The following is a 15,338-nucleotide window of genomic DNA, read 5'->3' as shown; positions in this document are numbered from 1 at the left end:
GTATTGTAAATATAAAGGCTGTGTGTATTTGCTGCCCCCTAGCTGTATTAAACACAGTTGCTGAAATGCTGTTGAATTCCTGAATATATTAAATATAATATATATTTTGCATAATATTAATGAGTGTACAGCCCCCCCTCCCCCCTTCTTAAAGTCATCTGTTCTTATCTGTGAACATTAATAGGTCATTTTATGCACTAAAAGTGATTTAGAGGTAAATAAATGAGTGTACAGATGTAAAGGTGGTCTAGAAATGTGCAAAAGTATATTTGTAAATAAGTAAATATTTTATAAGTAATAAGTATTTTAGAAGTATATTGAGTTACATTAAACTAAAAGTGTACTTCATAGTAGTATATATTTTTTAAAATACAATATATAGTACTTTTTAAAAATTATGATCAAAGTTTACTAAAAAAAATTAATTCAAGCATAATATTAATGTACCTTTAATATATTTTAAATAAGTACATAAATCAGCATACTTAGACATTTTTCAATATGTTCTAATACAATTAAGTATATTTTTTTCACCAGGATTATCCAGAGCAACTTTCTACAGTGATCAATCGCAATTAATCACAGAATGTTAGTATTTAATCGATCGGCAGCTCTAGTTATTATTTTTGCATAAATATTTTAAAGTAAAAAATGACATATTTGGTTATTTAACCAGATCTGAACAAAGTCATAAAAATGAAGACTGATATAAAGATAATATACAAACCGTTATAATCTACCTGGTAACAGCTGATGATTGAGTTTCTGATTGGTTCATCATTCTTTAAAATCCTCTTTAAACTGAAAGTGATTTATCAGTACATCTCCAGCGACCAGTACAGACCCTGATCTCACCAACAGCACCAGTTAAACCAGTTCCTGCTCCAGTGCGGATCAGCAGAGAGACAGTGGAGCTGATGGGGGAGTCTGAGGTTTGGGTTTTGCTGGTTTTTGGGGTTTTTCTCCCGAGTTATGGAGGTAAGTTTTCTCCTGCAGAATCTCAGAATAATACTATAACTGGTTAAAGATAAAAAAGCAGAAGAAATACAGGTAATTTAACAATAAAATATTGTATATAATAAATGCAGAACTTTCTGATCAACCATTCAAATAAATAACTAACTAAATAAATAAATATGAAAATCTCACATTAGCTTCTAATGAAAATAATTTAGACTTTCAGGGTAGAAAAATGAACACAGAACGTGTCTTAATATTATTATTAATCCAAATACTAAATATGAGTTTGCGTATATTTTTTTGATTATGTATATTGAGTACCTTTATATTATTACTACTATTTTTTTATATTATAATTATATTATATATATATATATATATATATATATATATTATATATTATTTTATATTATAATTATATTATTATTACTAATATTATTATGTTTATGTTCTTGGTCTGTTTATATTCTTAGTTTCTCTTATAATTAAAAGGGAAAGTACTTTGTACAATGCTCTTTTAGGATTTATTTTTTGTTTGTTTGTTCGTTTGTATACTTGGCATTACATTCTATTTGTGCAAAAAAAAAAAAAAGAGAAAAAAAGTTGTAATTGAAATTGCAATTTAAAATTTGAGAATTTTGAAAAAAATGTATATAGAAAAAATGTGCTTATTTTTTACACAGACAATATATACTCCTGTTTTTATCAGTTGCGCTCTCATTAATACAGATGTGTTTTTCAGAACCTGATGTACCTGTGTATGTTTTCTGTTTGCTAAAACGGGTAATAATATGTGGTGCACTTTGTAGACAGTCCCTTACTTCTCGGCTTTAAAGAACTCTATCCATCCTGTAAACGCAGGTCTATCTGTTTGTTTCGGTTTACAATTCTTAACAATTAGAATATATTAATATTAGAACTGTTGCACAGATTTTTATTAGCTTCCAAAAATAATGTAGATTTTCATGCTGGAATAGAGAACACTGAACGTGTCCAGTGATTAAACACTTTTATTTTATTTAGAGAAATGAAAGTTATTGCATTAGTGATAAATGAGGTTGTGAAGAAGAGGATTTGTGGTGTGAGCGTTCTGTAGTCTCGGTTTGAGTGTAGTTTGTGTGGTAAAGTGTAAAAAATGCAAAACAGACTCTAAAGAGAAGAGCAGAAGGTGGAGTTTCACATCTGAATTTAGTGGTTTTAATATATGTATACTTACTATATGTTCATTATATTTCATTGCATAATGTTGCTGATAAAAAAATAGAATATACAAATTAATATTAATAATTCTAAGGGTTACATCTAACAATTACTAGAGAGATCAATAGATAAACAGAGAGGCAGAATGAGGCAGGATGGCTGCACAGCAAAAAATGGCTCCCACCAATCGCTATTGTCTGGCGCTTGCTACAGTGTCCATGGTGGTTACTAAGGTGTTGCTTAGTGGTTGTGAGGTAGTGGCTAAGGTGTTGCTATGGTATCCTTGGTGGTTGCTATGATGCTGCTAAATGGTTGCTAGGTGGTTGCTAAGCAGTTGCTATGCTGTCCATGGTGGTTGCTAAGGGGTTGCTATGGTATCCATGGCGATTGCTAAGGCATTGCTAAGCAGTTGCTAGGTGTTTGCTAAGGTGTTGCTTTGGTATCATTGGTGGTTGCTATGGTGCCGCTAAGCAGTTGCTAGGTGGTTGCTATGGTGTTTTTTTATGGTGTCTGTGGTGGTTGCTAAGGTGTTGCTAAGCAGTTGCCAGGTGGTTGCTAAGGTTTTGCTATGATATACATGGTGGTTGCTAAGCTGTTTGCTAAGTGGTTGCTATGGTATCCGTGGTGGTTGCTATTGTTTTGCTAAGCAGTTGCTAGGTGTTGATATGGTATCCATGGTGGTTGCTAAGGTGTTGCTAAGCAGTTGCCAGGTGGTTGCTAAGGTTTTGCTATGATATACATGGTGGTTGCTAAGCTGTTTGCTAAGTGGTTGCTATGGTATCCGTGGTGGTTGCTATTGTTTTGCTAAGCAGTTGCTAGGTGTTGATATGGTATCCATGGTGGTTGCTATGGTGTTGCTAAGCAGTTGCTAGGTGGTTGCTAAGGTGTTGCTATGGTGTCTGTGGTGGTTGCTATGATGTTGCTCAGCAGTTGCTAGGTGGTTGCTATGGTGCCTGTGGTGGTTGCTATGATGTTGCTTAGCAGTTGCTAGGTGGTTGCTATGGTGTCTGTGGTGGTTGCTATGCAAATTATAAATTGTCCCTTTTATTTTTTTTAATTTGGTCTACAGTGTAAAATATATAATGTGCTATATAAAAAACTCACAATAGTGAAGAAAATTAATTTTAAATGTAATTTGTTTCTTCTTCTGTGAATATTATAAAAAAGAACAAAACAAACAATTCCCCTATATATAGTGTGCATTTTGTTTTGTATTTATTTTTATATAATTTCATGAATGTGTCTACCAGCCTGCCAAAAACAATTTTACATTTAATGTCATTTTCTTTTTTTTATCTTATATAAAATAACTGATTGCTCTTAAAAGAGAGACTTTTTGTTGGTATATGGTGATTTACTGAAATGTCTCAGATATGAATAAATATAAAAATAATGTGTGCAATAATTAATATTTAATAGGATAATCATTATTTTATTGTTTATGATGGTAGTAAAGTTTAATCAGAAAGTTCTCTGTCCAGAATTCTTCTATATCACGTGATTTCTGGTTCTACAGTTGGTGAAGACATCTTGAGTAAGAGCTGATCTCAGGCCTGTCTCACCTCCACACTTTGCTTGCTCTGTGGTTTCAGATCCTTGGTTTGGGTCACGTACCATACAGCTCACGGAAACCCCGCAGCGCGTGTGCTTCTGAACAGGAAACAGTTAAAGCAGATTAATCCAGCTTTTGTAGAATAAACCACTATAAAGAAATCCGGTGTTTAACCAAAAAACTGTCAATATATTCAGAAGTCATTATGAAGCTACACACAGACTACTTTTCATTGAGTCAAAGTGTCGTTTTGTCAGTGTTTCCCATCAAAAGATGAACTTAAATATCTGCAGAAATGTGGGGGGTGTACTTACTTCTGTCATACACTGTAAGAGAAGAGGATAGTGAATTAAAATAGACAGATTTTAGGGGTATAGCAGCACCCTGGCCAGTAGAGAAGGCAGTAACTGAGATTTATGTTGGTTTACTTTCATCGTTTTAAGCCTTTATCCAACAAAAAGACACAATACTGTAAATCCTGTGTTCCTGTTTGAAGTTTGGGGTTCTTCCTGGTGCGATTCTAATCACTATTTCTCACAGTTTCAGATCCGCCAGTGGTTTCTATGTTTATCGACTCTCCTCCACCTGGACCGAACCTGCAGAGCCTGACCTGCGTGGCCACAGGCTTCTACCCCAAATCCCTGAAGATGATTCTGAGGAAATCTGGTGCTCCAATATCTGAAGATCAGATAAAATCCACTGGAGTCAGACCCAGCGGTGATGGAACCTACAATCTGAGCAAGACCCTGGAGGTTCTGGAGAACGAGAAGCTGAATGAATACGACTGTTACGTGACTCACAGCTCCCTCAAAGAACCAATCATTGTACATTTAGGTAAGTATTTTCGTTACAGTTACAAGAGAAAAAATACAAAAACCACACAACCCTAGTGAAAAAAGTAGATTAAAGTATATTAAGCATTATTATGCACATTATTAATCAGTATATTTAAAGAGTGATAAAATAGAACAATTTTTTGTACTTATTATACTTTAATTGTATAAAAAAAGTTGTGCTAAGTGAACTTAACTGTACTAAAATGGAACTATTTTAAATATACTTAAGTAACATTTAAACATTCAAACTACATTATTTGTAATTAAAATGATATAAATTAGCACTAAATTCATATTGAGTATACTAGTCGTATGTTATTTTCGCCACTATTTAATATAATTTAAGTTTATTTGTGTGAGCTGTCTGACTGAACATCTAATATAAAAATATATTAAAAATGTGATTAAAATATTATAGATTTAACATCACCTTCATTTTGAGGAGTGTGTAAAAACTGGGGAAAACAAAAGCAATATATCTCATCGCTACACATTTTTTTAAAGTAAACTTTTTAAGTATAAATTTAACACATAAAAGTTCATTATTAAATATGCAAATTTGACTCATTCAGACTCATTAAGTAAAAGCATTTTCATAAAATAAAAAAGTAGATTAAAGTATACTAAGTATTATTATGCACATTATTAATCAGTATATTTAAAGAGTGATAAAATGGAACAACTTTTTTTGTACTTATTATACTTTAATTATATAAAAATAAATAGTACAAAAAAAGTATTATTTAAATTGTGCTAAGTGTTAACTAACTAACTATTTTAAATATACTTAATAAGAAACATTTAAACATTTTAACTACTTCATGTATGTAACCCCATATTTTAAATATGTTTACAGTAAAATTATAATATATTTAATAATGAGTATTACAACTGTATCACTATTTATTATACACCAGATTTATTAGATTATATGTACTAAGAATTGATGTTAAATATGTTAAATATGATTCTTGCTCCTGTATTTTGTTAATAGTGTAGCACACTTCTAGTATACTTTATACGTTGGGTATAAAAATAAATTTTAATATACTGCACTACAATTTTTAGCGTGTTACAAACGTATTATTATTTTTTTTATTTGACATTTAAATGTGTTATTTAACACTGTATACTATAATTTGCTTATATTTATAATTACAGAGTATTGAAATACATTTAACTGTTATATTAATGTAATACATAAATATATTTTTGAAAATGTTACCAGTGTAGTGATTTAAATTACTTTCTAAAAAAGTTAAATGATGATACATTCACGCTCACTTTAAGTGAACTACTGTAACAGTAGAACAGCTGTTTTTAACACACTTTTCTAAAAAATGACAAAAGTATATATCTGGAAATAAGTATTTTAGAAGTATATTGAATTATATTAAACTGTATTAAAGTGTACTTCATAGTAGTCTATTTTTTTGAATGCACTATATTGTACTTTTAAAAAGTATGATCAAAGTTGACTTTCAAACGTTTAATAAAAGCATAATACTAATGTACTTTTAATATATATCATTTATATAAGTAAATCAGTTTTATCTGTATTATTTACAGCATACTTAGACATTTCTTAATATGTTTTAAGCACAATTAAAGTGTATTAATTTTATATGTTAATCAGGGAACAGCTGCTGGATTGATTTAATTTTAATTGAGTTTTTAATGTTTTTTCTCTGTTTTTTGTTGAAGGTGTGCACTGGGTGTTTTGGCTGCTGCTCAGTGTAGGTTTGCTGATTGGGATCATTGTACTCGTGTGTTGTTGTCTTTGTGTTGAAAACAGAAAAGATGCCTCTGCTATCTTCGTGTGTTCTGATCTGATTTGTTCCTGTTTGTCTTTGTGTGACTCAGTGTAAAAATCCAATGTTCTGTAATCCGGTGTAATCTGATCGCTCTTTATTCATTATGTTGTGTTAATAGTGCTGCATACAGTGAAATAGTGAAAGAATCGTTCACTTTGTGGCACAAATCCTCTTTTAACTCCTAGTTTTGCGGAAAAAAAAACCACACACTGCAAAAAACTAAATCTTAGCAAGTGAAATTTTCTAAATTTAAGGCAATAAATCTTATTTTCTTCTCTGATAAGACTGATTTTTGTCTTACTAAGCATTGTGTAAGTATTAGATTATTTTGCTTATTTTAGGGATAATTATCTTAATCATTCTTACTTAGAATTTGTACCTTATCTTTTAAGTAATTTGAACTCAAAATAAATCACACAATCAAGCAGCAATCAAGTTATTCTGATTCTTGTGTTCAAAAACAGTGACTTTTTTGCTTGATTTAGGTGTTTCTTCACTCATTTTGAGACTTTGCCATTGCTTTTTGTAAGAAATCTTACTAAGAAAATTTTGCTTACCCCATTGCCAGATTGTTTTGCTTAATATACATATATTTGTCTTAATTTGCATAGATTTTGTCTAGTTTTTGCCAATGGATTTTTTGCAGTGTAAAAAAAGTCCTTTCTATGTGTTTGTTTTCCCTGAATGTGATTGACTGATCAATATTTTGGTGTCTAAATCTACGTTTTTAAGGATGTGAAATACATTTCTGCTTCTAGAATTTCTAAATTGTGGAATCTTATTAATATACAAGCCAATTAACTGTATAAACAGTATAAATAATCTGTTTTGGCACTGAATTTGAAACAGGACATACAGAGGACTGAAATTATGTTACTCTCATAAAGCGATAGTTTACTAAAATACGACTTATATATTTATAATAAAATGATAAATAACGTAAAGCATGAGATGGACACTAAAAGTAAAATACAACAAGGTCACAGAGAAGACAAGAGACAAGAGAATAGTGTAATTTAAGAGTAATAGTGTACCAGTTAGGTATGATGGGGGGGATACAGTGGGAATAACAGTACCAGTATAAACACTAGTGCAAAATGAGTGCCAGTACTGTACAGTACTGTAACAGGAGTGATTATATTTGTGGTAAATATCCATTATTTGAACATACTATCAACCATTACTTTAAAATAAAAACTTTCTTAAGAGAAAATCAAAGGAAATATATTAGTGGACTTGCTTTTAAACATGCTTTTTAAATGTCACATGAGTTTTATAATCATATTCGAATGAGAAACCTTGTAAAAAAGTAAGTAAAGCCGTCTGAGTTTGATCAGTGCATGTTTTGAAAAGTTAAATATATGCCTCTGCAGACATTTAATGCAATATATTGCTAATGCGTCGTTATTCTGTGAATCTTATTTTAGATATAATAAATAAAATAAATAAATCATCACTGTGGCCTGTTTATGTTTTGCATTGTTTTGTTGTAGTTCTGATATTTTCTGAGATTTCCTTGTTTTTTGCTGCACAGCTTATTTTAGATCAGGAGATATGAGATCCATTCTGAAAGCTTCAGTTCGTGCTCCTCAGGTAGTCCAGGGTGGTTTATAGGGTCAGTATCCTGTTTTAGAACAGATCTTTGAAGAAATACATTTTTGTAACAGAATTTAATGTATTTTTTGATGATTAATGATAAAACAGAATGTCATTTTTTAGATTTAGATCGTTAGCATTACTGACAGTAATAAAGTACAATTAATTGGTTATTGCACGTATTGTACACTCATTAATATTATGCAAAATGAGTACAACTCTATTATGTATTATATTTTATATATTCACAAAACAAATAGCATTTCAGCAACTGTGTTTAACACAGCTAGGTGGCAGCAAACACACACATCCTTTATATTTACATTACATACCAAGTCTATTGTATATTAAATAACAGACCGAATTTAAACTATATTACACAGAAAACTAAAGACAAGTGTGTATAAATTTAAAAATATATAAAATTTAAAATATACAGCAGAATTGGCACTTTATTAAAATTCTAAAGGTTGTGTATGTGTGTTTGCTGCCATCTAGCTGTATCATACACACTGGTATGCTTCATTGGGTATAAAAATATATTTTAATATATTGTACTACAATTTTTAGCTGGTTAAAAATGTACTTGTAAATGTGTTATTTAACAATGTATCCTATAATTTACTTTCCTAATTATAATTTTAGAGTGCTGAAATACATTTTAACTGTTATATAAATGCAATACCTAAATATATTTTTAATAAGTTTTACCAATGTAGTAATTTAATTTACTTTCTAAAAAGTTACATGATACATTGCACTTTAAGTGAACTAGTTGTAACAATTGTAACAGTTGTTGTTAACACACTTTGATAAAAATGTACAAAATATATATCTGGGTATTTTAGAAGTATATTGAATTACATTAAACTAAAAGTGTACTTCATAGTAGTGTATTTTTTTAATACACTTTATGGTACTTTTTAAAAAGTATGATCAAAGTTAACTTTCAAACATCTGATAAAAGCATAATATTAATGTACTTTTAATATATATTTATGTAAGTTCATACATTTGTAAGTATAATTACAGCATACTTAAACATTTCTGAATATGTTTTAAGTACAATTAAGTATATTACAATGGTGCTTTGTTGTTTACTTCAAAATATTAAGATAAATCACAATTAATCACAGAACGTTGTTAATTCTTTAAATCGATTGGAAGCTCAAGGTTTTTTTTTATATTTGCTTCATTATTTGAAAATAAAAAATGATAAAAAAATGATAAAAAATGGTTATTTAGCCAAATGTGGCCACAGTCATATAAATATGAGGATCTCCTGAAGACTCTGATATAAAGATACAGACCGTTATAATCTACCTGGTAACAGCTGATGACTGAGTTTTTTTCTGATTGGTTCATCAGTCTGTAAATTCTTCTTTAAACTGAAAGTAGTTTATCAGCGGATTTACTCCAGCGACCAGTACAGACCCTGATCTCCCCAACAGCACCAGTTAAACCAGTTCCTGCCCCAGTCCGGATCAGCAGAGAGACAGTGGAGCTGATGGGGGAGTCTGAGGTTTGGGTTTTGCTGGTTTTTGGGGTTTTTCTCCCGAGTTATGGAGGTAAGTTTTCTCCTGCAGAATCTCAGAATAATACTGTTACCAGTTTAAGATAAAAGGAAGAAATAGTTGATATTTGGTTATTTATTGAAAGGTCTCGAATATGATTAAATATAAAATATATAAAAAACAATGTGTGCAATACATGCAATATGAAATATATAATAATTAATAGGTAAATTGTTATTTATGATATATATGTACTAATATATACATGTTGTTTTGCTTTCAGAACAGCACTGCAACAATTTCCCTTCAGGTACTAATAATATCCCTGATAGCAGACTACTCCGATCCGGATCCGTTTTACCTCCGGCAGATCCGCGCTACAGTCAGGTCTGTTTAGTGGATCTGGTCCGGCTTCACTCCGGGTTCGGGTTATGATTGTGACTCACGTTCAGATCCGTTTTACTGACGGTAAATCCGCATAACAGTCCGTCTCATTTCACGCCTTCCATATGACTTCGGCACGGAGTCAGATACCAGATGTGAGTTCAGTGTCGTTTTGCGGATCCGGGCCGCATCGGCGGAGCGGCACAGGAGCGGGAGAAATTCAAACTCAGCGCGAGGACCAACTGACATCTGCTGAATCTGCGCTTCAGGTGAGTTAACTAGCTAACTAGCTATCAGCGTCATTTAATTACATTTATTGCTCATTTTTAATCTTGTATATGCTAAAGTTGATTTATCACGTGTATGTTGGATAATATCAATTGTTTTTTTGTATATTTAATGTTAATTGTTGTCAATTTGCAAAATTGACAAAAAGCTTCAGTTAACGATACCACCCAGATAGCCAGCGACTTTGGCCCGGAGTCGTTTCTAAGTCGGCACTGCTGGTTTAGAGTCACAAGCAGAAAAATACTTCTGGCCCACAGCTGGCCCAGTGTCACTTTCTGAGTGTTCTACATCAGTGTCACTGAGCAGTCGTTTTTGTGCTGGTGAACGACTGTCGCACCTAACCTGTTGATTCTCTGAACACAGGTGTGTACTGGCTCAAATACGGCAGACGACCCTGTACCAGCACTGCACTAACAAAGTGGAAAACTGACTGTTCCCTACTGTTAGCACTTTTCTACCAAAGCTGACTTGTATATTTTCTTTTTATTTACAGTTATAGATGACTCCTGTCAGTAAGAATACTTACTCCCGCTGTTATGCTGCTCCTCACACACACACGCACGCACGCATGCACGCACACAAACACACACACACACACACAGCCTGTTATAGTACACACACACACACACACACACACACAGAGCCTGTTATAGTACACACACACACACACACACACACACACACACACACAGAGCCTGTTATAGTACACACACAAACACACACACACACACACACACACACACACACACACGCACACACACAGCCTGTTATAGTACACACACACACACACACACACACACACACACACAGAGCCTGTTATAGTACACACACAAACACACACACACACACACACACACACACACACACACACACACACACACACACAGAGCCTGTTATAGTACACACACACACACAGCCTGTTATAGTACACACACACACACAGCCTGTTATAGTACACACACACACACACACAGAGCCTGTTATAGTACACACACAAACACACACACACACACACACACACACAGAGCCTGTTATAGTACACACACACACACACAGCCTGTTATAGTACACACACACACACAGCCTGTTATAGTACACACACACACAGAGCCTGTTATAGTACACACACACACACACAGAGCCTGTTATAGTACACACACACACACACACAGAGCCTGTTATAGTACACACACACACACACACAGAGCCTGTTATAGTACACACACACACACACACACAGAGCCTGTTATAGTACACACACACACATACAAAGAGCCTGTTATAGTACACACACACACACACACACACAAACACACACACACAGAGCCTGTTATAGTACACACACAAACACACACACACACACACACGCACACACACAGCCTGTTATAGTACACACACACACACACACACACACACACACACAGAGCCTGTTATAGTACACACACAAACACACACACACACACACACACACACACACACACACACAAAGAGCCTGTTATAGTACACACACACACAGCCTGTTATAGTACACACACACACAGAGCCTGTTATAGTACACACACACACACACAGAGCCTGTTATAGTACACACACACACACACACACACACACACACACACAGAGCCTGTTATAGTACTGCTACACGCACACACACGATCAGCATCCCTAGACCCCAAAACCAACCGTCGCGCACACCCCAAACGTGTGATCACGTTTAGAGTGTAAATGAATCTAGATGATATTTACCTTGGTGCCCCTGCGCATCAGCCCAGTTCAACCCGTGCGGTTTCTCGTAGCACTTGGCGCGCGGATTCCTCAAACATTACAACTTTCCTCAACTGTCAGCTATCCTGAAACCTTTGAAGTTTGTAGGTAGGTAGCAAACCTAACTAAGTATTACGTACCTTTTTTGAAATATAATTTATTTTGACTTAATAAATATTTTGGCCGTCAAATATGAGTTATAACCCTATCTGTGTTGCCTCTTCAGTTAGCTAAGCTAGCTAACTTAGCAGCATATCAAGGTGATATTATCTGAGGCTAAATTATCTCAGAATGTAGCATTAAACACATTTCATGTTAATGTAAATGTTAATGTAGCTATAACAGTTACTAACAGACAACCAAAAAGTATGTTTTTACTTGAAATTCAAATTGTTAACTAGTGTACAAGGCCAGAACAGAAGTACTGTTTTGGTATTTACGTTAGCTAAGCTATAAACAGTTAGCTAGCTAGGATAGAAACCAGCCAGTTTGCTAGCGTTAGCTTAAATGCTTTTACAAACATACATACTGTAAAAGCATTTAGGCTTGCTAGTTAACCAATTTGGTAGTTAGCTAGCGAATTGGTCTTTACTAGCTAACCTAAATGCTTCCACAGAACTTTTGTTTAGATGTTGTACATTAGCTAGCTAGTCAGCTAGGTTAACTTAGTGGTTGTGTGTCTCTACAAGTCACTGTGTAATGTTTGTTTTAGCTAGCTTTTTAGTTAAATAAAATGGTGCTGTGTCTGTGAGTTAATATAAAAAAATCTTTATTTGTATTGTTTATTCCAGAGTTCAGTAATACGTTCCTGCACACTCTGCTACTTCATTAAAAGTGTATGTTATTAACTTAGCTAGCACATTTTTATATAAACACACTCACTACTACCAAATAAGCTTTAGTCAACATTTCTCTAATTTGTAAAATCACACTAGAAGTTGTTTGTGTATGCAGTATATTAGTATACTAGAGACAAAAATGTTTTACTTGAAAAAGTTTAAAATTAAATTACACACACACAGTTATCCTGTTAGACACAACAGGAGAATTTAACAACATTAAGTAAAATAGTGGAGCTTTTCAGAGCAATTAAATTATTCATGTTTTATATTGGCAAAAAAAGGAAATAGGAAAATCATAGATACATTTTATTATTGTCAGTAAATTAATATGTTTTAATGTTGCTGCCCCTACTTTCGCTTCTGCTGGTGCCCAATTTTCCAAGTACTTATTTCAAGAATGTGATGTTGAATTTAAAATGGTCATGTCATACAAAAGAAAAAACATAACAGCATTATATTTGTAAATATGACTGCAATAAACATATTTAACATTAAACTATTACTGTACTTTGATTCTATTAGTTGATAGTTGTATCTATAGAAACAAGCGTACAATTAAATATGTGTAGAGAAGGTATAACTTGCTTTTAGAGCCTACTCAGGAAATATAAATAAGAAAAACTATACTGGTGGGTGTGTAATGCTCTCAGGGAGTAAGATATAAATTTACTGAGGAGGAGACATCAATGAATTATTAAATTATCTTTATTTTAATTGTCTTTATATTATTTTAATCTTTATAATCAACACATTTTCCTTATAATTAATGGAGATGTATTTATATATTTAAGTATTACAGTATGGAGGACCAAAAATGACATAGTATAAATAAATAAATAAATAAATAAATGCACATATAAATGTAGAAATAAATAAATGTTGAAATAAATAAATGAATAAATAAATAAATGTTGAAATAAATAAATAAATATATAAATACACATAGAAATGAATAAATAAATAAATATATAAAAAATAAATACACGCATTAATAATTGTATAGGTAAATAAATAAATTAATAAATACATTTCTAATTTTTTATATTTATTTTTATTTATTCATTTATATGTGCATTTATTTATTTTTTCATTTATTTATTCATTCATTTATTTCAACATTTCTACATTTATTTATTGATTTATTGCCACATTTATTAATTTATTTATTTCCACATTTATTAATTTATTTATTTCTGTATTTCTGCATTTGTATGATAGTTAGGTAGGCGGTCCTATCCTCGCTCTAAAGCAGGATTGGTTTTTGAGCTGCAAAAGTTTTGGCTCTACTGCTCCTGCCTTGGCCTGCAGCGGCGACATTTTTAAGCTGTTGACCCTCATTCATTTTCAGCAGTTGTTACTGCAGTAGGGGTTATAGCCGCGATGTTGCTGTGCCGTCCCTTTTGTTCCGTCTCACTGATACCGGAAGTACAGGACGGTGGAGATAAATAAATAAATGAAGAAATGTGGAAATAAATAAATAAATAAATGTAGAAATGTTGAAATAAATAAATGAATGAATAAATAAGTGTTGAAATAAATAAATGAATAAATGTTGAAATAAATAAATGAATGAATAAATAAATAAATGCACATATAAGTAAATATATAAATAAATATATAAATAAATAAGAAATGTATTAATTTATTTATTTACCTATGCAAATATTTATTCATTCATTCATTCATTCATTCATTCATTCATTTATATGTGCATTTATTTATTTATTTATTTATTTATTTCAACATTTATTTATTTATTCATTTATTCATGTATATATTTATTATTTCTACATTTATATTTGCATTTATTTATTTATACTTATGTCATTTTTGGTCCTCCATAGTACAGCTCAAACACACACAAAAACCTATACAGTATGTGTGTATATGTACAGTAATGTTTTAGGCCGATGCAAATTTCTTAAAACCAATCATCTCAATATTAAGTTGAGTTAATATTGAGTTTTACTTGGCAAAGGTACCACGTATTAAAACAGATACAAATAAAAATAAATACGGTAAAAAGTAACAAGAAGTCCACAGGTGCCAAACCTTTGTTTGGGCGAACCTATTAAACCAATGTTTTTCATAGTACAAAGTAGGGCTGTGAATCTTTGGGAATCCCAAAATTCGATTCAAAATTGATTCTTGGGGTCACAATTAAATTTTTTCCTGATTCTTTCAAATCAGTTGGATTTCTTTTTCTTCATCCTCCATACTTTAGCGGTGCAACAACAAACACTGTAACACAACACTACATGCCCCTCTGTAGCCTAATAGGGAGAGGCAGTAAGAGCACTGTCGTGGGGAGCTTTTTAACTGTACCGCGGAGCTCAGCTAGTTAAAGAAACAGTCCGGGGTCTCCGTTCTCGTATTTGGTCTTCATAATGCATGCATAATGTTGTTACCCCTGTCTTAACTTTTGGAACATGTTACAGGCATCAAATTCAAAATGAGTGAATATTTGCAACATTAAATTTCTTGTCTTTGTAGTGTATTCAATTGAATGAGTTAAAAAGAATTTGCAAATTGTAATCTGTTTCTGTTTTCTTTTTTTCCCTTTATTTTTTAAATATGTAAACTTTATG

The 15,338-nt window shown here is 32.2% G+C and overlaps 1 protein-coding gene across 1 annotated transcript; it reads left to right on the top strand.

Annotated features, from left to right (window-relative positions):
* Window positions 1-4,275: 4,275 nt before the first annotated feature.
* On the top strand, window positions 4,276-6,416 carry LOC107197083 (T-cell surface glycoprotein CD1b4-like). Its single transcript, XM_049473123.1, has 2 exons — window positions 4,276-4,546; window positions 6,253-6,416. The coding sequence occupies exons 1-2, from the start codon at window positions 4,276-4,278 to the stop codon at window positions 6,414-6,416; spliced, it is 435 nt and encodes a 144-aa protein (XP_049329080.1).
* Window positions 6,417-15,338: the final 8,922 nt, after the last annotated feature.

The sequence above is a fragment of the Astyanax mexicanus genome, unplaced genomic scaffold, assembly GCF_023375975.1.
Source record: "Astyanax mexicanus isolate ESR-SI-001 unplaced genomic scaffold, AstMex3_surface scaffold_34, whole genome shotgun sequence".
NCBI classification, from domain to species: domain Eukaryota; kingdom Metazoa; phylum Chordata; class Actinopteri; order Characiformes; family Acestrorhamphidae; genus Astyanax; species Astyanax mexicanus.
The sequence above is the reverse complement of the archived record's forward strand: the minus strand, read 5'-3'. Positions and strand labels throughout refer to the sequence as shown.

What these genes read in the sequence shown, in the direction of transcription:
- LOC107197083 (XM_049473123.1), top strand. Translation starts at nt 4,276, where the DNA reads ATGTTTATCGACTCTCCTCCACCTGGACCGAACCTGCAGAGCCTGACC. An exon ending in ACCAATCATTGTACATTTAG is followed by an intron (nt 4,547 to 6,252) that starts GTAAGTATTTTC and finishes TTTTTGTTGAAG; the next exon opens with GTGTGCACTGGGTGTTTTGG.